The sequence below is a fragment of the Clarias gariepinus genome, chromosome 23 (genome assembly GCF_024256425.1).
Source record: "Clarias gariepinus isolate MV-2021 ecotype Netherlands chromosome 23, CGAR_prim_01v2, whole genome shotgun sequence".
In the NCBI taxonomy this organism is placed as follows: Eukaryota; Metazoa; Chordata; class Actinopteri; order Siluriformes; family Clariidae; genus Clarias; species Clarias gariepinus.
The window spans coordinates 1,799,931-1,825,797 of NC_071122.1; the positions used below are offsets into that span (position 1 = coordinate 1,799,931).

General features: G+C 40.8%; 2 protein-coding genes across 2 annotated transcripts; both read left to right on the forward strand.

The window, feature by feature from the left end:
• The first annotated feature begins 875 nt into the window (after nucleotides 1-875).
• On the forward strand, nucleotides 876-2,672 carry srp9 (signal recognition particle 9). Its single transcript, XM_053484243.1, has 3 exons — nucleotides 876-1,047; nucleotides 1,924-1,992; nucleotides 2,079-2,672. Exons 1-3 carry the CDS (start codon nucleotides 976-978, stop codon nucleotides 2,196-2,198), a joined length of 261 nt encoding a protein of 86 aa, XP_053340218.1. The 5' UTR covers nucleotides 876-975; the 3' UTR covers nucleotides 2,199-2,672.
• A 3,865-nt stretch (nucleotides 2,673-6,537) lies between these two features.
• Nucleotides 6,538-25,101, forward strand: olfml2ba (olfactomedin-like 2Ba). Its single transcript, XM_053484188.1, has 8 exons — nucleotides 6,538-6,987; nucleotides 7,179-7,400; nucleotides 9,511-9,627; nucleotides 11,099-11,254; nucleotides 12,237-12,393; nucleotides 20,363-21,325; nucleotides 21,983-22,159; nucleotides 24,360-25,101. The coding sequence occupies exons 1-8, from the start codon at nucleotides 6,859-6,861 to the stop codon at nucleotides 24,980-24,982; spliced, it is 2,544 nt and encodes an 847-aa protein (XP_053340163.1). The 5' UTR covers nucleotides 6,538-6,858; the 3' UTR covers nucleotides 24,983-25,101.
• Nucleotides 25,102-25,867: the final 766 nt, after the last annotated feature.

Here is a 25,867-nt window from a genome sequence, read left to right on the forward strand (position 1 = left end):
TCGGAATAGCACCAAACACACTCTTTTGGAAAATTATAGTGAGAAAGAAATTCTTGATAAGTAAACAAGTAACCATTCTGATGGAATAATTGACTAACCCGATTGATACCATTCTTAAACCAGTTCTCAAAAATAGGGATTTATGTTTATAACATATATTCTTATTATTCCAAATGAAGTAACTAGTTGGAGAAAAATTGTGTTTGAAAATCCCAGACCATGCTACGAGTGCTTGTTTGTGGAAATTAGACAGAGCAGTAGGGATCTTCTCAATACTGTAGTTACACAACAACAGAAAATTCAAGCCTCCCAACTGTGAAAAGACATATTCTGGTAGAATATTCCACATACTGGATGGTTTTTTTTAAGTAATTCCTCAACCAGTTAAACATAAAGGTTTTGTTTAACGTTGCAAAATCAATAAAATGAAGACCGCCATTAATGTAGCTGTTGGATAAAACAGATTTCTTAACGTAATGAGTCTTATTTTTCTATACAAAGTTACATAATTGTTGATCAATCTTTTTACATATTGCTTTATCGGGTTCTAAAGAGATGGCTGCGTATGTTAGACGTTCTGCCTTTGAAAGGAGAATCCTTCCTTTTAGAGATAAGTCTCTCTGAAGCCACTGATTGAGTTTTCTTTGAGTTTTCTCTAAGACAGGCCAGAAGATGACTCAGCACAAGTGACTCCACATGTAACGGCACTGCACGCGCACACAGACACTCTGAGCCAATCACAGACGCACTTAGTGCTTTCGTGTTGCATTGCGCACGTGCTATCGTACGCTGAGGCGGTTCGCAGTAAGGAGCGATCTCATTGGCTCGATAACGGACCAATCAGCGTAATTCTTGTTGATTTCCGCGGCCATATTTTCTTTCACCCGCTGAGCTGATGTGGTACAGAGCTGTGAGCTACGAGTCCAGGAGCTTGTACCACGGAAGGGTCAGTTGTAGTTGATGTTTTGTTGAATCATGCCTTATTACCAGACCTGGGAGGAGTTCGCTCGTGCGGCAGAAAAACTCTATCTGACGGATCCAATGAAGGTAAAGCGGATAAAGTATCCGTGTAACTACAATCCACTTAGCTGTGAGGGTTAAAGCTCTGAGCATGCGCAGCTGTGAGGGTTAAAGCTCTGAGCATGCGCAGTGAGTCTCTCACAGCTGGAGCACTGTTGGTGGTTTCAGCCATTATTTGTTTTTCTTTTTAAATAAACACATAGGGCTCAGGATTGTGCAGTTTATACGGACAAAGACTTTTTTTCAGCACGAGATGGGCAAAATGATTAACTGATTTTTATTTAATTTGAACCAACTATACAGATATGACTGAAAACCTAAAAAAGGGTAACACGGGCACAGATACAGACGGTCACGTGTTTTATTGTCGCTTTCAGTTGTTTTTATGACCAAACAAATTATAATCATTTTGTCATTTTATACGAGTTATACATTTTTGCCATGTTGTTCCCATATATTATAAAAGTAATAACATTCTACTACCTGACGGTTCCACAGTTTGATGTCTGAAGCTTCTCCACTAACACTCTGGCGAGGCTTCTATACAAGTCCTGATTTATTCAGTTGTCATTGACCTACAAGTTTAGCCTTTATTTGTCACATATACTTTAATGGACAGTGAAGTATCCCAGCATAGCCCGAAGCGCAGGGTCAGCCATGATACTGCAGCAGGTAGGGGCTGGGGCTTGAACCACCAACCTTCTGATTAGTCATTCAGTGCATTAGCCCCCTGACCTACGCTTTACTGCTAGCACAGATCTGTCCTGCTTGGGTTTTAACGTTTTTAACCTGTCTGATGAAGCTATCTGATCTCCATCGAGATAGACATGTTTTATCTGTAGGTTTTTTAATGTTGTACTTTACAGTTATAAGCATGAACCAGAGTGGGAATTCTCCTTGCAGGTCCGAGTTGTGCTGAAATATCGTCACTGTGATGGAAATCTCTGTATGAAGGTCACCGATAATGCTGTGGTGAGTTGCTTTCCTCAGCAGCAGCTCTATTCTCACACCCATGTGATATTACTTTTGTTTTAACTCTGGTCTTTGTGTACTTTCAGTGTTTGCAGTACAAGACTGACCAGGCACAGGACGTGAAAAAGATTGAGAAGCTGCATGGAAAACTGATGAGGCTAATGGTGTCCAAGGAGTCCCACAGTGGAGCGATGGAGACAGACTGAGGGACAGTGATGGACACTGGGGCAGCGATGGACTGTTTCTGCTCTTATCACTGAAGAGCCTGGAGCTAATGATTCTGTGTGCAGAGAGCTGAAAGCTTTAGGAGTAAAATCTATGGCCGTAATCACACAGGAATTGTCCCAAAAGAGCTGATATTTATTCTCAATTTTAACATGGACATCCATGTTACTTTATGATCAGTTTTCTGTATATAACATGCTTTTTTTTTTTTTTGAGTCCAACATGAAAGCAGACATTTACCTGCACATTGATGCCATTAATGTCTTCTCTGAGCACAAAATCTCTTCTGTAATAACAGTGAATTGAAACAACTCTTTCTTTTTGGTGAACATCTCTTTTTTAAGCATCCAAAATCATCTTTAGAGATAAAATCTTTGTTTATGGTGCAATTTTGAGTTTTGTTTTTGATACTTTTTTTTGAGTTTACCATAAATAAATTTTTATGAACAGTGAAAGATTGTCTACATCTCATCTGCCTGTGACACACCTATGACACATAGATGGAAGGGGGGAAAAAACTTTTTAAACTTTATTTGCCCATGTGCCCCTCTTCCACACTGTTGTCTGTGAATCTCAGTTTTATTTTTTGGTCTAACATAAAGAGTTATGCAGTTATCCCTCTGCTCTAATGAAGACAATTTTCCAGCAATGCTGGTCTCGTAGTGATGGGAAGTTCTTTGAATATCTTTCATCAAAATGAGCAAATGTTCTTTTGAGCCATTTACTTTATTTCAGTGAGGCTAAAAATCTTGTGATAAACAGAATGAGACAAAAATACAATGCTATAAAAACAGGAAAGGATTAATTAATTAATTTCTTATTATATATTTTTAATCATCCGGCCACTTTTGGGTTCAAAAACTCACACAAATTGGCACACAGGTTGGAATCTGTTGCTACTAGGATCTCGCCATGTCTGGGCCCTGAGTGTGGCTCCTTCACAGGAGATTTCACTACATACAGTAGCTCAGACACACTTGCATGTATACATGTCAAACTCTGTAAACTTTTAGATCCCATTGAGCTAAACAGTTTTCACTATGCATGTCATGGGCTCAACTGAACATAGGCTCAGATATTTTTGGTCATTTGCAAAACAAACATTACACACACACACACACACAATGTACAGTATGTCTCTGTCGGTTGTGAGGCCCTAGGCGAGATCACTTGTAAATAACTGTCATAACAATTTCACGAGTTAGGAGAAAGCACATAAACTGCCAATATTTAAGTGTATAAATGTGTATAAAATATTCAACACACAATGCATGGTGTTAAAACATTGTTTGCAAGTAAAGTATTTTAATGCAAATATTTTTCAAGTAAAAGTGTCCTTGAAAAAGTCAACAAAATAGATATACATGAAAAAATAAAATATAATATGAATATAAAAGAGTAGCACAAGTACTAATACTATAGCAATAAATCCTGTATTATGTATAGCAGAACATACCTTTGGTTTAAGCCTGATTTTCATCCCCTGCTTTTCTCGTCTTCCTTTTTTCGGCTTTAGAAAGATACCGTTTGGTTGCCATGTCATTTTAAATTAAGATGTGCATCGCATAGATTAAAAATTGCACTGTGTAAAATCAGCAACAAGACAGGCGACGTTGTGAGAGGCAACAAACAAATCAGTTAAATCCATATTACTACAGAGATCATAATATAAATGGTAAGGGTACAGCTAAAATGTGACATTTTTTACTTTTTATTAAATGTGAGCAATTTAAAGAAATACAGTGGAATCTATGAAACGAATATAAAAAGTATAATAATAATAATAATAATAAATATAGTTGCAAGCAACAATGAGCAATCCCCAGCACCTTGCGCCATGTGCTCCAGGGTGCACCACACAACCTGTGTGTTTTTGAGGACATTAAGAAAAAAGCCATCACTTCCCGGGTGCACTGCACACCTTGCAACTTAGTATGTGGTGCGTCTGTATACAATGTTTAAAATCTTTTATGTTTTTATTTATAATGTTTTCTTGTATTTATGATTGTTTTCAGCAATCTGTCATGTATTAATTATACAGTGCTATCCTTTTTATATAAAAAAAAACCTCACCGTTGTGAATTGCGTGGTGTTTAATGGGTCCATGTGTACAACGGACCCATTTATGCAGTTTATGCAGTCACGTCCTACTGTGGAGAGAAGAAAATGCTTTTAATAACGTGCGTGGGGCCCTTGTCTTGGACAGGCCGGCACTGATTCCACTAATCTCATCACTGAGAATACTATCTCCTCCCTGCAGTTATCTGGCTCTGTGTTTACTACTGTCAACATTAACACTTCGCATCCAAAATCACATTCTTCTCATTTCTGGGGCCTTCACACAAAAAGAAAACCAGATCATCACTCCTACTTAGAGTAAACTGATTAAACAACACTTCTGGACCAAACTTTACCATTATCTCTGTGTTGATACCAGATGCCACTTGTCAACAAGTGGATGAAAATGTGCTTGATATCACCGATATCAAATAAATGCTAAAAGGGCTTGCCATCTTTGCCATATGGCTTCAACTAGTGCCACTAGTGAGCATTTTGATCTTCAGTAGTTTACTAGATGAGCATTTTTGACTGTTACTATTTAACACACTTATTCTCAACTAGTTGACAGAAATGTCTTTGATATCACTGATATTACTGAAAGCAGGCCCTTATGTCAAAACACTTGTAAACCAAAGCAAATTTTCACATAGGAAATTATGAAAATTCACATTATTCGTTCCACAGCCCAAAAAGATAATTAAAACAAAATATAAAGTAAAAATAAATTTAACCTTAAAAATTAACCTGCACTTTACCTTTTAAGAAAAAGTACTTTGATGGATTCACTAGCGAACTTGAAGTGACTTACACTTTTCTTTGAAAAAAAGCTTCTTATGTCCAGCTTCTTTTTTTTTTGCTGCCGCCATCCTCACATGTATGTCACCCAACACACCTTCTTGCACGGGAAAAAAAATCCACTGCATTTGGCGCTGCTTGTAGCTGAACGGGCAGCACGGTGGTGTGGTGGTTAGCACTGTCACCTTGCACCTCCAGGGTCTGGGTTTGATTCCCGGCCAGGCTCGATTCCCGTCTCTGTGTGCATGGATTTTGCATGCTCTCCCTGTGCTTGGTGGGTTTCCTCTGGGTACTCCGGTTTCCACCCACATTCCAAAGACATGTAGGTTAGGTTAATTGACGTTCCCAAACTGCCTGTAGTGTGTGAGTGTGTGACCTGCGATGGATTGGCACCCTGTCCAGGATAAAGCGGTTCAGAAGATGAGTGAGTGAGTGTATCTGAACGCACCCATAGCCTCTCAGATGATAGCAGGGAAAGGCACAGCCAATCAAAATGTTCATATGTGTTTTGGGCGTGGGAGGACTTACGGAGAGAATGTGATCTATCCCTTTCTGTGTGTCTACGTTTTTTTTTAAGTGGATTAAATTATTGGTGGGGACATTTCAATGGTCTGAGGATATTGGTGGGGACACATCCCCTCCGTCCACCCTAAATCTACATCCCTGATACATTCATATGCACACAAACTGTGCCGCTTTGGGCCGGATAGCTGGGAGAAAAAAGAGCTCAGAGACAACAATAGTTCAGCACAAAACCTTTATCAGCCTTTTTCAGCGTCACAAAATTATAATACAAACATACAGTAAAAGTAAAGTAAAGGGTAAAACAATAGGGTGTTTCAGGGGGAACAGCACAGCTGAGCTCGTGCTCTGTTCTCTCCTCCTCACGCGCACATCTTCGCAGCAGCTCTTAAAGGGCAACAAACATACATGATGTGATATACAACATAGTGGTGGCCGTGACAAAACACACACTCTTCGTCTGCGGCGATCGTACGATCAACGCACTCATCTATCTGCGTAAAAAAGAGATGCAATATTATGGTTTCCATCATTATTGCCCACATTGGCCAGCGCCCCCCTGGGAGACGCCCGGGGCTCCAGACGGCCAGTCCGCCACTGACTGAAGCTGCTTTGCAACAATGACCATTGTTAAATAAAATTGAATATATTAATAATGTAAATTTTTGGTCATATAGATGCTTAAATCTTAGGTGTAGTTTACTTTTCTGTAACATAATAAGTTATCTATGTCAATAGATCTCGTACCATGATAGCAACTTTACCTATAATAAAATATCTCTCCCGTTGATCACAGCAGAAACATGCAGAAGATGGCGCTATGGTACTTTCCTCATGGCGCACGAGCTGCACGTGTTACTGCCAAAATGTTTGTTGACTTTTGTAAATGACCTGATCCATAAAAACAGCTCTGTGTAGTCGGTGTCTCTCCGCACGCATGTCGTGATTTGTTTCAGGGATCAGATTTAGATTATATTCTACAGAGACCGTATGGTGATGATGATGATGATGATGATGATGAAGGTCCTTGGCCGAGTCCCCCGGTGCCACCCACTATTTGTCCCCTCCAGTCCCTGCAGCCTGCCCTCCTCGCTGTTCCTCAGCTGGAACAGACCATCTCAGTGTTCCTCTCCATACAGCAGGCGGTCACTCACCTGTTCATATGGACGACATTAATCTGGAGGATCTCTGGAGCAGCAGCGCCAAGCGGACTGAGACTCACGAACCATCGGCTCTGTAAACAGGTTTAGTGGGTTTTCCGCGATGGAGGCAGTGGGGTTCTGGTACCTGGTTTTCCTCTTGGCTTTCTCTGGAGCACTTCAGGAGGAGAAAGGAGAACAAACTCAACCTCTACACGCTGGACCTGGAGATCAGGGGGACGTTGTGTTGGAGGTTAGAACCACCACCATTCATTCTTTCACACTTCATCCCCTGTGCCGAGCACGCGCAGCGGGGTGATTCATCTTTTACCGTTTTCTTTGAAATGTTGCTTTTTTTTTTTTTTTTAAGTTTTCCTTTGAAAGTTGCTTGTGTTGTGCACTACTGACCCTGGAGGACATGTGTCGATGCTCTTCTCTCTGTAGCTGCTGTCTGACCCGCACACACACCGACGCGCAGACTGTGGCTGTAAGTGTGCGGTCAAAGTACCGGGCACGAGCTCGCGCGCTCCGGAGCCATACACACTGCACAGCGTAGCGTCTCTCCCTGGCTGCGAGTGCGCATGCGCAGCAACTCCACAGCCAGCGCAGCAACCCTGCCGGGAAGAGCTGAGGGAGAGGAAGATGGAGCAGTCTGAGAATGAGAAGGTGGAGAGGAAAGTGTTCCTAAAACTCCCAGATCTGAATCATCACCTGCAGGATTAATGTCACACACACTTAGTGATAACACTTAATAATGTACAGTACACCTAGCATGGAGCTAAACACACTCATACACACACACACACACACACACACTGGCCATTTAATCAGGTACACAGGGCTTATATGTGCACTTTGAAGGTATGCAGTTGTCACAGTTCCTTTTATTACAAAACCCTCACTTGCATTTGTACAAGTGAGTCAGAAACTAAACCATGCAAAACCCACAACGTTTCATTCTTTAAGAATTTGTTTAAATTAGTCAGCAAATCAATAGATCATACAGTGTAACTGATTAAGCGGACAAGATAAAAACTTTTTTGTTTTGTTTTTAAGGAAAAAGCTCTCATCCCATGCTGTCATTTCTTTATTTATAATCCCTTTTGTATCATCCCACTAATCAGATATCACCATTAAAACCCCCTAGGATTTGGGGTGCCCTTGGGATCTAGGGAGTTTGAAGGCAGCTGTTTGCCTGCTGGCTCTTGTTTGCAACAGGCTGTGATACACTGGGTGTTCTGATATCTTTCTGTATCAGCATTTACTTTTTGGTGATTTTGTACTGCATTGGCTTTTCTGTGGGATCAACCCTTAGACAAAATTACCACATGCTAAGCTGTCCCTCCTCTATGTCCCTTCTCTCCCCTCTTTTTAAAATCTCACCCCTCAGTTATCACAGCTCACCCCCAGAAATGGAGCACCACAGGACTATTTATTTGCATTTGCAAAATATTTATTTGTATTGTGATCTGTACATAACTAGTGGTTGTGTTCAAATAATGGCCTTACACACACATTAGCCCTTCATAAATATCCGTTACTCAACATTGTTACCTAAATGTTTTCACAAACTTAGTAAACAGTATAAATTCAGAACTGCTGCTTATTTACATATAGATGGTATTGATTTTTATTAGTAGTAATGCCATTTTACACAGAATATAGGCTAATAAATCATGGATGGCAAAAGATGGGAATATTTAAGAACTGTATATCAACAAAGTATTAGCAAGATTTGTGACATGGCCAATGGGTGAAGCTACAGGGTAAGTGTTGTACCTAATAAAGGTTTTCCCTCTTTTTCCAAGTCCAATTCTAAGTAAACTGGCAACAGATGTTCCCCTGTCTTTTAGGAATGTGAACAGTGTGCTCAGAATTGTAGTTATGGTGTGATTACATGTTTATACCATATTATAGATTTACATTTACATTTACGCATTTAGCAGACGCTCTTATCCAGAGCGACTTACGAGTTACGAGATTTAGCCAGAATATGTATAGAATGTATATCGGGTCAAAATAGCAAAAATAAGGAACAAAGTGACAGTGTGTCTATTATTGCAAAACAGAAGGCAGGACTGAACAATTAAACCTGTGACAGAACCAATAATGGAAAAGCATTATAATCTACAGTAGAAGAGATTTAAGTTGAAAATGCACACTTTGATGCTTGTTTATTTGCAAGAACTGACTGAGAATGTAGGATATGATCAGACTAACAGCAAGACAGTAAATTCTCATCGATGAGTTTCATAGTGCACACACCATGAACAGTACAGGCCTGAATGCTTGACTGGTGTCCAGTGGCTCTGTTATGGTGTGGAAGGGATTTTCTCTAGCATGTTTAAGTCAACATAACCACTTAGATAAAATAAAATAATCACTGCAAAACAAAAAAGTAGTTATCCTGACCATATTATTATGATGAAACGTTTTATCCTGATGCAAGCAGTACTCATTATAATTGGGATAGCCTACATTTGCATGGCATGAAGTCACAGAATGGACTGATGAGCATGAAAATGATTGAAATGAGAGAAACAAAAAAATCATCAAAGATGTAAAATCTGTGCCAACGTGTATTAAAGCAGTTCTGGCATCTTATGATGCCACTTTTTTTCTGTCACCCCTCTGTTCTTACCCCTCTGTTTAGTGACTTGTGTATTGTGTGTGTCATTGTGTTCTATAGCCTGCATTCATATAGCTGGAACCAAAGTTATATAGCTGAAAGCCTCGAGCTTCGTCTCTGTTGCGATTGATGTATTTTTTCTTTTAGCTCCTGGAAATAATGGACTTGCTCAAGGACTCTTTCTCCAAAGCAAATCTGTTAAAGTTGCTCAAGCTGATCGCCCTCACCGAGGAGCTGCTGGAGCGGGTGGCCAAAATTGAACGGGTAAGTTTGGAAAATTGGGTATGGGGAAAATGTAATGATTTCTATTTTCTCTGTTGTGCTTTCCCATAAATGTTTGTATGAAATATGTGATAATCAGATATTTGTTAAATTTGCCAAGTTTTGTGAAGTGGATTTTGTCATTTTCAGTTCTGTTGGAGGGGAAAGTCAGCTGTCAACAGATTGAGTTGTCATACTTTTTCCATAAATATTTTGTAAAGCTTAGTTTTTACCCCATGATAAAATCACTATAGCATTTTTTGTGGCTTTCAGCTAGTGGCTTGTTATACGCTTTTGTGCATATTCAATGGTCACCTTGGGCTTGGATAGACAGTAATAATCTATCTGAAGAAATGATGCCTGGGATTCTGCCCCCTCCTTAGTGCGGCCTGGATTTAATACCCAGTCGGGGAGTGTATGAAGCATTTCAACCCTGGTCCTACTGGATCAGTAAGGCCTCATATAAAATCCTGATCATGATAAATCTCTCTTTATTTGAGTACTGGCACTACTATCTCAACATTATTAATCTGTCACTGTTGGGACAACATCATTGAGATGAGCTTCTCCAGTTTTTCTCAACCTCGTGGAAAATAATTATGGGAATTGGCTACTGTAAATTGATGTTGTGAGTGAGGGACTGGGGGTGTATAGGTTTGTTTGTTTTGTGTGTGTTTGGGGATTGTCCCTTGTTTTGCAAACAAAATTACATTACACTAATAAACTTATTATTTTCTTTAGCTTTAATCTTACCCTCTCATGCACACCAGTACATCACCATAATAAAATTATTGTTTTATGTTTGGGATGTTATATTATTTATGTGCATAGCCTTTGTTTGCATAGCCATCAGTCATTTCTAACTTTAATGAGCAGTCTGTGCGGATTCTAAGTCATCCAGGTGAGGTAGCTGGAAGTTGAGTCATTTCAACTGGACTTCTTCTTAGTTTAGTAGAAATGTTTCTCAAGTAGCTTCTTCAGTCTAAAGTAAGTTGGAAAGTTCCTCATATTTTAGTCCTCTAAGTGTAAAGGGTCTTTCCCTGAAACGGCTTGTTACATGAACAAGAGAGAAGGTTGTTAGAGGTGTGATAGGAGGGAGGGTGGTTAGAGCGTAGAGGAAAGAGCTGTTAGGGAGACAATAGTGAGAGATTCGAGAGGATTGTTAAAGTGTAATGACCAGAAAGAGTAAGTCCTTAAATGTGGCTTTCTTGGTGGACGTGTGAAGAGGTCTTGATCTTTCTTGGGCTAGACCTCCAGCTCTGTTGAGAGAAGAATTTTTCACCTGCACATAAATGGCTTCTTTTTATGGTTCTCTCTCGAACTCTATTCTCTCAGTTTAAAATTCTTACATTTTTCTCCTGAAATGTGTGTCCTTTGTCCTTCAGGTGAAGGATACCACTGATTCTGGACCTGAAGTGTTCCTTCTTTAATGAGTAGATTCACATTAGTGTTTGCTTTGTGTGCCACCATTCAGGTATTATTTCAGAACAAGACTTCTGAGAAGATAAAGGTAGAGAGTGTGCTGCAAGAACCAGAAATAAAACCCACATCCATGCCTTTACCATGGCAGGAGAACAAAAAGCAACAGAGTGAGAAAGACAGTGAGGCCGCAGCGTATCAGCACACAAAGGTGAGCAGATCCTAACTACACAGTACACCCAGGACTGAAGAACACTGGGATCATTGTTACTATCCTATACCTGTTCATTCATTTTGACATGTATCATTAGGTATTGTTGAAGTGCTCTGCCTGCACTCTTACATTTAGGCATTTGGCAGACGCTCTTATCCAGAGCGACTTACATTTTTATCTCATTACACATCTGAGCAGTTGAGGGTTAAGGGCCCAACAGTGGTAACTTGGTGGTTGTGGGGTTTGAACCTGGGACCTTCTGAACCGTAGTCCAATGCCTTAACCACTAAGCTACCCCTGACCCCTTAAAATACTCTTACTTAATAAAATATAAATATGAAACCTTTTACACTTTTTTATACCTTTAAAGTATTAACTACAAATCCCAACTCTTCCAGGGAGAGTGAAGGAGCCCAGCGTTAAATGACCTCATTTTAGTATCAAGTTCATCTATTTTATGACTATACTATTAAGAATTATGACAATTCGTCATCTGCTCTGAACTTCTCAGGCAAAGTAGTTAATGCTATAGCTACAGTCTGCATTTGAACATTTAAAGTCTACTCTAAGGAATACACTCAAGTAAAATATTTAACAGTTTTGAGAATGTAACTTGTTATGTAATACTTTATTTGCTTTAAAGAAACAGCTTTTTCATTCTTACTAGTAATTTTTTTTGGCTGGATATTTTGCTTTAAATGAGATCACGACATAACACACTATATTTTCTCCTATGTACTATATCATTACTCAGTGCATTTCCCATACATATATTTATACTTTCTTTTTAAATTTTATGAATCCTATATTCATGAAATTATTATTGTACAGAAATGCAGCCAAATCAGTGTCTGTGTTAAAAAAAAAAAGTGTCAAATAGCATCTAAGACTGAATGGTGTGTGTTAGGTGCAAGGTGGCATGACCATCCTTGCAATCCAGCTACAATTCCACATGTGATATGACCTGTGATTTGGACAGAGTAAGTATGAGGAGAAGTTTGTGGGAGGACCAGAAGACGTTAAAGCTTTACAGGAACAAGAGCATCATGAGAAGCATCAGCACCCAAAGTTGATTGTTAGAGGGATCAAATACTACAAATCAGAGCCAGTGGATGAGACCGAAGCAGAAGAGAACAGTAAGTAAATACAGTTAATTGATTACATGTTATAACATAACAAATTCATATAGAAAGGTGGAATTTTCCACCAGGCTAGAAGTTTATTCAAATATGCTATTTTGCAATCCTCATTGTTCTTTAGTAAAAATAAATTCCTATGCAAAAATAGAATTCATAATTTTTCCTATGACCTTCTGCAAATCTGATTTGAATGAAGAAGTTGTTGGATCACGATGAGTCATATTCACTACTATTATCAGAGATGTATGGGATTTCTTTTGGTGCCATGTAACTTACAAAATAATGATGTGTTACAAAAAAATGTATGTGTGTGCCCTGCAATGGATTGGCACCCTGTGGCATGAGTCTCCTGGGATAGGCTCCAGGCCTCCTACCACCCTTTGAATAGCTCCACCATTATAATTTAATTTAGATTCAGAAACTGATTAGACTTAGGAAATTGACACATAAAGCAGTACATGCAGCATGCAAAATACACTGGAACCTCGGATTGCGAGTAACATGTTTTGCAAGTGTTCCCCAAGACGAGCAAAGATTTTCAATAAATTTTGACTTGAAAAACGAACAAGTCTTGGTTTACGATTACTGAGTATCATGTAGCATGCATGCGCTTCTTGTTTTGACGCCCAGCGTCACGTGATTACAACTGAGAACGTTTTTTCTCTCTTTTGCTCTGCGGAATTGTGGGTAATCATCTGCCCTACTGGGTCTTAGAACGTGTCTCTTACTGGTATAATCAACATTCGTTCACACGTGTACTGTTTACTATAACACCATCACCACGTGTGTGCGCGTAAAACATTTTATTTAGTGTATGTTTGCGTGTGTGTACAGCGTGTGTAAAGCAAAAGCAAGTCTCATTAAAGAGGTTAAATATCCATTTTCTCTCTCTGTATCAGCCTGCTCTTTGTGTCTCTCTGCGCACGCGTCATTGGACACGCACACACACAGACCCCTCCTACTTTAGCCTTCACAGACACACACACACAATTTAATTCAATTTTATTTGTATAGCGCTTTTAACAATTTTCATTGCCGCAAAGCAGCTTTACACAGTCAAAATAATTATTTAAGTTTGTATGGAATTTGAATGTGTATGAATCAAAATGGTCAGTTTGTCCCTGGTGAACAAGCCGAGGGTGACAGTGGCAAAGAAAAACTCTCTGAGATGTTAATAGGAAGAAACCGTGAGAGAAACCAGACTCAACAGGGAACCCATCCTCATTTGGGTGAAACAGATAGCAGTAAATGATCTGCATTTATACAGTGTGTAGGGTGGGAGGCAGTTCAGCTATAATAGCTGATGTTAATTGATGTTAATATGGAGTCCAGGTAGTTATTGAAGACCCAGGTAGAGTTGTAAGAAGTTCCAGTCCTGAACTATCGAACTGTCAAGTCCTCAGAGAAACAGTTGCCAGCACCAGTCGAGGCCAGAACCATCTTCTAGGTAGAGAGAATCATTCCCAGACACCAGACGCATCCCAGAGAGACACACGGGGCATCCATGTGACGAGATCTTCAGCCAGAAGCGGGGCACCAGGATGGGTCAGACAGGTCCGGAGGGCCTTAATGTATATTAACTGTAGAGTGCAAGCAGAGACTCCAGCAGGACTAACTATGACAGCATAACTAAAAGGGAGGAGCCAGAAGGAAACACAAACATGAGGGGGAACTGAGATGTAAAGCAAACAATCACCTCACCGTCAGCAAACCTGAGTGATCAATGAGAGTGAGGAGGACAGCATCTAAACAATTCCAAGATGGCGCCGGTGAGGTCGGCTGCCGTCACGACTGCTCCGACCACCTTTTCTTTGTTTTTGTTCTTTAAGTTAGTTTACAGCGTTTTAAAACCGGCAAAATTACCACCATGGGGTACATTAGTTATGATAGAGACACTCTTGTTTCTATTGGTATACAATGTACTCACAATTCGACGTTTTTAACTCCGGATCCGAGCTGGCCGAGTGAGATCCTGAGGGACAACAAAGGACGCGACGCGAAGCGGCGGCCCCGAGGGAAATGAGCCGGCGTCAGGAACAGGCTGAGAGCCCGTGCACACCGCACACCTCTGCCTAGCATCCTGCTTGCCAACGTCCAGTCACTGGAAAACAAGCTCGATGACCTCAGGGCCAGGATAAAGTTCCAGAGAGACATTCGGGACTGCAATCTCCTCTGCTTCACCGAGACATGGCTGAACCCAGCGGTGCCGGACCACGCCATCCAGCCAGCCGAGTTCTTCTCGGTTCACCGCATGGACAGGACACGGGACTCGGGGAAGTCAAGGGGAGGCGGCGTGTGTTTAATGGTGAACAGCAGCTGGTGCAACAGTGCGAGCGTTGTTCCTCTCACACGCTCCTGCACACCAAACCTGGAACTACTGTCAATCATGTGTCGTCCTTTTTACCTTCCTCGGGAGTTTACATCGGTCATAATCAGCGCCGTTTATATTCCACCACAAGCGGACACGGACACTGCCTTATGCGAGCTGCATGAGGCACTCACACAACAACAAACACAACACCGGGACGTGTGTAGCAGTGGTCCAGTGTCCTTTCGCCCCTGGTGGGGCAGGTGATGTGCTGATAAAAGTTCGAACTTTTATCAGCACATCACCTGCCCCACCAGGGGCGAAAGGACACTGGACCACTGCTACACAACGGTCAAGGACGGCTACAAGGAACAATCTTGTCCACCGTTTGGTAAATCCGACCATGCCGCCATCTTCCTCATGCCAAAATACAAACAAAGGCTGAAACAGGAATTTCCAGTTCAGAGGGAGGTCGCGCGCTGGACGGACCAATCGGTGGCCGCGTTACAGGACGCACTCGATGACGCAGACTGGGACATGTTCAGAAACAGCTCCGACGATGACGTCAGCGTGTTTACGGAAGCGGTTGTGGGATTCATCGGGAAACTAGCGGACGACACTGTAGAAAAAAAGACTATTAAAACGTTTCCCAACCAGAAGCCGTGGGTGGATAAAACCATCCGCGACGCTCTGCAATCTCGCACCGCTGCCTACAACACGGGACTCGCGTCGGGGGACATGGAACCATACAAGGCTGCGTCATACAGCGTCCGGAAGGCGGTGAAAGAGGCGAAGCAGCGCTACGGGAGGAAACTAGAGTCACAACTCCAACAGAGTGACTCTAGGAGCCTGTGGCAGGGATTAAGGACAATAACGGATTATAAAGCACCAACATCCGGTATGATAAACGCAGACGTGTCTCTGACAGATGAGCTGAACACTTTCTATGCTCGCTTCGAGGCTGCAGCTAAAGACGCTAGCGATGCTAATGCTAGCGGCGCTAACGGCTGCAGACAGGAAGTCACTGCCAGCACCGGAAGCGCGTTCATCATCACCGAGCATGACGTGAGGAGAGCCTTCAAGAGAGTGAACACCAGGAAAGCAGCAGGACCAGACGGCATCTCAGGCCGCATTCTCAGAGCCTGCGCAGACCAGCTAGCACCTGTGTTCACTGAGATATTCAACATCTCTTTATCTCAGTCGGTGATCCCCACATGCTTCAAAGAATCCATCATTGTTCCTGTCCCAAAGAAACCTCATCCTGCTTCCCTCAATGACTATCGCCCTGTAGCCCTCACCTCAGTAGTGATGAAGTGCTTTGAACGCCTGGTCAGAGACTTCATCATCTCTTCACTACCAGACACACTCGACCCACTACAGTTCGCTTATCGTCCAAACCGTTCCACGGACGATGCAATCTCTCATCTCCTCCATACATCTCTCACTCACCTGGACTCTCGGAGGGGGAATTATGTGAAAATGCTCTTCATCGACTACAGTTCTGCATTTAATACCATAATTCCCTCCACACTTACCACCAAGCTGGAGCACCTGGGACTCAGCTCATCAATGTGTCAGTGGATCTCCAATTTTCTGACTGGCAGACCACAGGCATTAAGGATGGGCGGACATGTCTCAGCCTCCCTCACTCTCAGCACTGGAGCCCCCCAGGGTTGTGTTCTGAGCCCCCTGCTGTACTCTCTGTACACCCACGACTGCGTGGCCACTACCAGCTCCACCACCATCATCAAGTTTGCTGACGACACTGTTGTGGTGGGCCTGATCACGAACAACGATGAGACGGCCTACCTGGAGGAGGTTGGAAATCTGGAGAACTGGTGCCAGAGAAACAATCTCCTCCTGAACGTCAGTAAGACAAAGGAGCTGATAGTGGACTTCAGTACAAAGCAGGTGAGGAACTACCAGACCCCCGTCATCAACAGGAGCCCAGTGGAGAGAGTGGACAGCTTCAGATACCTCGGTGTTCACATCACGCAGGACCTGGCATGGTCCTGTCACATCAACACCGTGGTAAAAAAGGCCCGGCAGCGTCTCTACCACCTCAGACGCTTGAGAGACTTTAGACTGCCCTCCAAGGTGCTCAGGAATTTCTACTCCTGCACCATAGAGAGCATCCTGACGGGAAATATCACGACCTGGTTCGGGAACAGCACCATGCAGGACAGACGAGCTCTACAGAGGGTGGTGCGATCAGCTGAGCGCATCATCCGCATCGAGCTCCCTGACCTGCACTCGATCTACAGCAAGCGGTGCTTGACCAAGGCCAGGAAGATCATGAAGGACCTCAGCCACCCCAATAACGGACTGTTTACTCTGTTGCGGTCTGGGAAGCGATTCCGCTCCTTGAAGGCCAACACAGGGAGACTAAGGAGGAGCTTCATCCCGCAGGCGATAAGGTCTCTCAACCACAACCACGAACTAACACAATCTTTTCATAATTGATCAAATCTATCAATCTTTTTACATCCATGGACACTATGGACAATTACACGCTCACCTTCCTTCATATCTACACTACATGTTGTACATTTACATCCTGGACCATTGCACAAAGACACTTTAATAACTTTGCACACCTACCTTCACAACTACACTACAAAGACACTTTGTTCTATGCATATTTGCACACCAGTACAGTATATTTCAATTTGTACAGTATATTTCTATTTTTATGCACATCATATTTCTATGTACAGTATATTTTTATTTTTATGCATATCATATTTCTATTTTTATTTTTAGTTCCATTTTTTTCTAGCACATTTCTATTTTTATTTTTAGTTCAATTTTTTCCTAGTTTAATTTAATTTTTTTATTTAATTTCTATCGTATTCTTTTATTTATATTTATTTCTTATTTGTAAACTTTAATTCTCTTTTAGGGTCAATAGCAGTCGTATAATACATTTCACTACATTTCGTACTGTGTATGTTTGTGTATGTGACAAATAAAATTTGAATTTGAATTTGAATTTGAACATACCAGTTCACCATAATACTCTACGTCCATGAGTCCCCCAGATTTGCTCCTTTACCTATGGCTAATCTATTTATAAAAATGCTTGGCTAAATAAATAGGTTTTTAGCCTGGACTTAAACACTGAGACTGTGTCTGAGTCCCGAACACTATTTGGAAGACTATTCCATAACTTTGGGGCTTTGTAAGAAAAAGCTCTGCCCCCTGCTGTAGTTTTAATAATACGCGGTACTGACAAGCAGCCTGCATCCTTTGATCGAAGTAGGCGTGGCAGATCGTAGCGTGGCGGTGCAAGACCATTTAATGCTTTATATGTCAAGAGTAGTATTTTAAAATCAATGCGAAATTTCACAGGGAGCCAATGGAGTGAAGATAAGATAGGGGTGATGTGCTCATATCTTCTGGTTCTAGTGAGGACTCTCGCTGCTGCATTCTGGACTAGCTGAAGCTTATTTATGCATCTAGCTGAACAACCAGACAGTAAGGCGTTACAATAGTCCAACCTAGAGGTGATGAAAGCATGAACTAGTTTTTCTGCGTCGTTTAGCGACAATAAATTTCTTATTCTGGCAATATTTCTGAGGTGAAAGAATGCTATCCTGGTGATATTATCTACATGTGCTTCAAATGAAAGGCTGGAATCAATAATCACACCGAGGTCTTTTACTGTCGTACTTGATGGAACAGAAAGGCCATCTAAAGTTACAGTGTGATCTAAAATTTTACTCCTAGCTGTATACGGTCCTATGACTAGAACTTCTGTCTTATCCGGATTTAGCAGAAGGAAGTTAATTAGCATCCAATCTCTTATGTCCTGCACACATTGCTCAATTTTCTCATTAAGTCCATCAGGTTTTGCTGAGACATATAACTGTGTGTCGTCAGCATAACAGTGAAAACTAAAACTGAACCCTGTGGAACACCAAACTCCACTAGAGAACATGCAGAATAATCACCATTTAAGTCTACATACTGATACCGATCGGTCAAATAGGACCTGAGCCAGGAGAGGGCTGTACCCTTAATTTCTACTACATTTTCTAATCTACACACACACACACACACACACACACACACTTTCTCTCTCTGCTCTACACAGAAACACTGCTCTGTTGCGATTCTTTTCAAAGGTAAAGTGCTGATTAATTTGTTTTATTTTTACTTTACGGCAGTGATTGTGTTAGTGTGTCGCTCAATCGAGTGTCATTAGAGAAATGTCTTGTATATTTTTCCGATAAAACAGTGTTTATGGTGTGTGCGCGCGCGTGTGAAAAGAGTGAAGGGTAACTGTGTAAGACAAGAAGGGGGAGAGGGGAGCTTACTTTAGATTCACACAGACACACACACACTTGAAAGACTTATCTGTCAGGATTTATTTTTCCTTTTTTTTCAAGGTAAAGTGCAGGTTAATTTGTTTTATTTTCACTTAATATTTTGATGTATTCATTTTTTTGGGCTCTGGAACGAATAATTTGAGTTTCTATTATTTCTTATGGGAAAATTCAATTAAGTTTACGATTGTTTTGTAATATGAGCCTGCTTCTGGAACAAATTATGCTCGTGATCTAAGGTTCCACTGTATAGGTCTACACTAGAAAAGAAATCATTATTCTCGGTTGCTGAGGTTGACGTAGCTGTTGTGGTAACAGGCTGTTTTGATCTATATGGCTCAGTAGTGTCTGTGGTTCCCCAAATGGGTGGGGTCAATAGCAATTTCCTTGGTCTGGGGTGTACAGTTGACTGGAGTGGGCAGTTTTTTTGCTTATTCACTTTATTTGTTGAGATACATTGAGAGTCCTACAATGATGTCTGGATGATGGTTATGATGGTTTAAAGAATCTAATTCACACAAAAGCAATTCTGATTTTTTAACACCATCCCATAAGATTTTTTCAAGCATTTCTCTTTTAAGTAACCAGTTACTATCTAGCTATAAGACACGCACGTTTACGCTGTATGCACTTCATGCACTTACGCTTAGACGCACTTCACTTCTTTCATTTAAAACCTCTAAATATAAAACCTCTTCTTGCACTAAGAAGCATCTCTCAGATGACAAGTGCAGCTATGGACTCAGCTGACCTGTTAAAGGAGAAAGTTGTGTCACAGAATGCTGCCTGCTCTTATCTCTTGTTACACATTTTGCAATTTCTCTACAAAGTAAACGTAAGATATATGGGGTATCCCTTGAGAAAAGCTGCTGTGACTTCTTTTCACTGTGTACTCCACCTTAAGAAATGGTGGGAGAGTAAAGTAAGGATCTAACTTCTGACAGAATTCAGATGTGACAATCAACTAAAGAGGCATGCCATGTGGTTGTTTAGGGTTTGAAGCATTGAAAGGATTCTGGAATAGACCCAAGAAGTGCTTATAAAGTCTATGTAGCTTCACGGTTGATCAAATAGGTAAACTGCAGTCAGTATAGATGGGGGGTTGTGTTTCTTTTTAAAACCGATGACACCAGATGCTTTAATGATTTCATGATCACTAATGTCACTGATGTGACTCAATGTGCACAGCTTCTACAGGTCACAAATATTTTATACAATTTTATGATTCCAGAGGTTAAAGAAGGTCAGTACTCAGTCTGAAATGGGAATGTTATGATGATAAATCTTAAATGAATAAGATAGTGATTTATTCTTCAATTCCTTCCTGTAGTTGGTGAAGATGAAGGCCACAGTGGTGATGGCTCTGTAGACCTCTTTACAGAGGAAGAACTTCTTCCTTTTAGCTCTCCTTCATTCAGAACTTTCAGCATCGCATGGCCGTTTTCAGCCAATTCCAAAACTCCAACTCAGGATGATACAATAATACAAAAAGCGCCCAAGCCACGGCTGGAATCTGAAGAATCTGCCTCTTCTCTGCCTGTCAAGTTGAATATGCTTAAGAACTCAGAACCCACATTGTCAAGACCCTTCCAGTCCACCACAAAAAGCTTCACCAAGCTCAGAGACTTACAATATTCAGCTACAACAGAAAACCTCAGAGTCACTTTGCCCACCACACACTCTACACCCCAAACACCCTCTGGAACAGAGGAAGAAAGAGAGAAGACAACTTTTCAGATGATGCTCAACATGAAATTAACTTCAAGTAATATAAACATGAATTCTAATTCAGCTTCTCCAGAAATGACTAGAAACATAGCAAGCACATCAGCTGCTGTCATCAGTCAGTTAGGGGACACTCTGAAGACCGAGCAAATCCACAACATTGAAACCATTTCCAGTCTGGCGAAAGAACAAAACACACTGTCAAGTGCAACACCAGCACCAGTTACTCTGAGTCAAACTACTATCAACCCAGAAACGTATTCCACCAGAACCACAGATGAGGGAAGCCACAGTGCTGGGACGATAGTTACTACCGCCATCTCGGGAAAAGAAGAAACAACTGAAAGCATTCTGAGTACATCTCGTGTAACTGAGGGAGAAACAGATTTCAGCACAACTGCATCAATGACCACAAACAGACTTGTCAATAGTACTACTAACCTTGGCAAAACTGACAAACACAACACACCCAGCATCAATTTGATTAAAAAACAGCAAGACCCAAAACAAAAGACTATTAAAGCTATGGCAGATGAGCAGGTTATGGCAAAACCTCGAAGGCAGCCAGGTAATCCAAATCTCAAATGCTTTCAATTTATGCTTATTTATAGGACTACCACAAGCAAAATGACTATGACCAATTATTTTGAATATGCTCCATGATGACATTGTCACAATGCTATTCCAAAGTACCATTTAATTCCTGACCTATGTCCTGTATTAAAGATAAAGAGTTGCTTTATGACACAATTTTGATTCTCCAGCATTTCAAAATCTGCAGTATATTAATTTTTAATTATGTGGCTATTTTTTTTCCTGTAAAAAAAGACCAGTATTAATAAAAGAATTAGTCCTAGTGGCTGTGAGTCACAGACCGGAATGTCAGTCCACCACAGGGCACATTTAAACTTACCACAGTTCAGTCACAGGTTATTGGACATTTCACGTTTCCAAATGTATATACAGTACAGGGACCCTAATATATGTAATAATTTAATTGTTTGCAGGATTGATGTACTGTAGGTACCACATACATAGTAATATGTGTGAGTGTCTGCCAAATGAACACAATTATTTACTAAATAAATAAATGTTAATTAAATTCCCCTATATTAAGTAGGAAAGAGAGCACTGGTTTCCCTACATGTCCTAGTCTGGACCCTGTCAGGTTCTACCCTGAACTGTATACTGGAACGCTTAATGCATACTGTATTAATCTTTGCAGGTGAATGCAAGGACACACTGGCCACAATTGCAGAACCTATAACACACAACTCATATGGCCGTAATGAAGGTGCCTGGATGAAAGACCCAATGGCTCAAGACAACAAAATCTATGTTGCTAATTATTATTATGGCAACAACCTGCTGGAGTTTCAGAACATGGATGTCTTTAAACAAGGTAAAAAAAATTGGTAAATTCCATTGAGTGTAATTAGACCATATGCAGCATTGCATGTTCACCTATAATATTTTTTAAGTCCATAATTCTGCTAAAAAGACAAGATTACCACCAAACATAACTGTCATTTTCAGCCTTTACTAATATTATTAATAATTTTAACATTCAGTGTTTGTAAACGGCGGCATTTTGGTGTAGTGGTTATCACTGTCGCCTTGCACCTCCAGGGTCCAGGTTTGATTCCCGGCCAGTCTGGATTTTCATCTCTGCGTGCATGGAGTTTGCATGTTCTCACTGTGCTTGATACTCCAGTTTCCTCCCACAGTCCAAAGACATGTAGGTTAGGCGAATTGGCGTTCCCAAATTGCCCGTAGTGTGTGAATGAGCGTATGTGTGTGCCCTGCTATGGATTGGCACCCTGTCCAGGGTATCCCCCTGCCTCGTGCCCTAAGACTCCTGGGATAGGCTCCAGGTTCCCACGACCCTGAATACAGAATAAAGCAGTACAGAAGATGAGTGAGTGAGTGTTTGTAAGCAGGAACCAAGGCTGAACCAATGTTTATATTATGGAACGTTTATATATATACACTGTGTTCCAAATTATTATGCAAACGATATCTTTCTATGATTTTCATAATTAGTCAATGCAAATGACAGTCAGTATAATTTTCAAGTCATCAACCATTAGGGTATAATTCAAATTTTATTGAACAAACCTCCTAATGATAATATTTAAAAAAACAAAACAAAAAAAAACTAAAAACGCACTGTTCCAAATTATTATGCACAACAGAGTTAAAACATTTTATAGGTTGTAAAGAACTGAACATAGGCTTTTGTTGAATTTGAAGCATTATGAGGTCATATTTACAGAAATTAAAAGCTATTTAAATCAAAAACATCCTTACAAAGCATGTTACATCTTAACATAGGAACCCTTCTTTGATATCACCTTCACAATTCTTGCATTCATTGAACTTGGGAGTTTTTGGACAGTTTCTGCTTTAATTTTTTTGCAGGATGTCAGAATAGCCTCCCAGAGCTGCTCTTTTAATGTGAACTACCTCCTATCCTAGATCTTTTGCTTGAGGATGCTCCAAAGGTTATCAATGGGGTTGAGGTTAGGGGAGGATGGTGGCCACACCATGAGTTTCTCATCTTTTATTCCCATAGCAGCCAATGACACAGAGGTTTTCTTTGCAGCATGAGATGGTGCATTGTCATGCATGAAGATTTAGCTACAAAAGGCACAGTTCTTCTTTTTGTACCATGGAAAAAAGTCAAAAACTCTATATACATTTTCACACCTTCAGGGACCCTAAACGGGCCTAACAGCTCTCTCCCCATGATTCCGGCCCAAAACAAGACCCCACCACCTCCTTGTTGATGTTGCAGCCTTGTTGGGACATGGTGGCCATCCACCAACCCTCCACTAGTCCATCCACCTGGACCATCCAGGGTTGGATGACACTCATCAGTAAACAAGACATGTATGTCTAGGCCCACTGCCACTGTTTCTGCTTGTGAGCATTGGTTACGGTTGGCCGAATAGTATGTTAATGCACAATTGCAAGTCTCTGAGGGATCCTACACCTTGAGCTTCGCGGAACTCCAGAGCCACCAGCAGCTTCAAATACCTGTTTGCTGCTTTGTAATGGCATTTAAGCAGCTGCTCTTTAAATCCGATGAATTTGTCTGGCAGAAACCTTCCTCATTCTGCCTTTGTCTGCATGAACACGTCTGTGCTCTGAATCAGCCACAAATGTCTTCACAGTACGATGATCACGCTTATGTTTTCATGAAATATCTAATGTTTTCATACCTTGTCCAAGGTATTGCACTATTTGACGCTTTTCGGCAGCAGAGAGATCCTTTTTCTTTCCCATATTGCTTAAATTCTGTGGCCTGTTTAATAATGTGGAACAACCTTCTTCAGTACTTTTCCTTTCATTGGGCTCATCTGGGAAACTAATTATCACACGTGTCTGAGATTCATTTCAGTGATCCAAAGAGCCCTGAGACACAACACCATCCATGAGTTTAATTTAATTTATGTTTATGACATTTACATCCAATTTGCATAATAATTTGGAACACGGTGTGTGTGTGTGTGTGTGTGTGTGTGTGTGTGTATACCTTCTTGTTTTTAGTTAGTAATATTTGTAAATATTATTAATTTTGAGACAATATTAAATTTCAGGTCGTTCCACCAACTTCTATAAGCTGCCCTATAGCTGGCTGGGCACAGGTCATGCAATCTATGATGGTGCCTTTTTCTTCAACCGTGCTTTCTCACGTGACATCATCAAGTACGACCTCCGGCGACGGTATGTGTCTGCCTGGACCATGTTGCATGATGCTGCACATGGGAGTGATGAGGTTTCATCATGGCGGTGGCAAGGCCGTTCAGATGTGGAGCTGGCTGTAGATGAAAGTGGCCTCTGGGTGATCTACGCGGCATTGGATGATGAGGGCTACTTCCAAGAAGTGATGGTGCTGAGCCGGCTGAACCCTGATGACCTGAGCACACAGCGAGAAACCACATGGAGGACGGGGCTGAGGCGTGAACGCTATAGCAACGGGTTTATCGTGTGTGGTGTCCTATATGCTACCGAACAGCATGAAGATTCGAGGGAGAACAACCTGAGCTATGCCTTTGATACACATACCAATACACAGATGACCCCCCGGCTCCCTTTTGGCAATAATTCCACTCACATTGCTCAGATTGACTATAACCCCAAAGAAAGGGCTTTGTACACATGGAACAATGGCCAGCAGATGACTTATGACATTGCATTTGCATATGTTTACCCACTTTAGATGGAGAAAGCAGATTATTCTAAAGTGAACTATATAAAATTTGGGGAAATGTATGCATATGATACAATATGTTTATTAAACATGGACTGTGGAGCAGTCCGCTGAGCAATATTATCAAAGCCCTCATATTTATTATTATGCAGATGTTTGTACTGGTTATCTCGGGCCAATTCCAAAATTGCCACCTTCATGGAAAAACTGAGTACTGTGTTTTTTGCACACAAAACCCTGACTTTAATATTATTAATTATGGATTAATATTTGGCGATGCTTCTTTGGGAGAGAATACCAGAGAATGTCCGATAATAAAATATTGCATGGTTCCTTCATTATTGATGAGTTTCAGACTCTGTGTATGTGTTTTGCTCTCTTCAATTCACACACAGGCGTTCAAAACTTTGATTTATGTGTAGGGTGTATTTGGCTTATTATCTTATAAGGAACTTTCTTTTAGGCCATAAGACGAATCCTGTATAGGGCTTAATATTTAAGTTTCCGGTGACTTTCTGGGGGCAAAAAACAAAAACAAAAAACACTTGACTCAGATGCATGAAGAATGCAGTGTATAAAAAAAAAATCAGTGTTCCCACTCAGTGTTAAATCAGTGTTAATTAATAATTTATTAAATTCTTAATTAATATTTAACTGTTAATTAGCAGCATGGAAAACCAGAAAGAAAATAACAAAGGCTTTATTTTGAAGAAAGAAACTTTTTTTTATTTCACATCTGCTTACTATTTTAATCAGGAAAATATTTAACACCCAATTTAATCATTAGGCCTGGTAATGCTTATTGATGTTGAATACCCACAAAAAAACAGCAAAAAAAAACACAGAAAATCAATATTGGCTTCAAAATCTGCACAATATTTTAACATAATATTA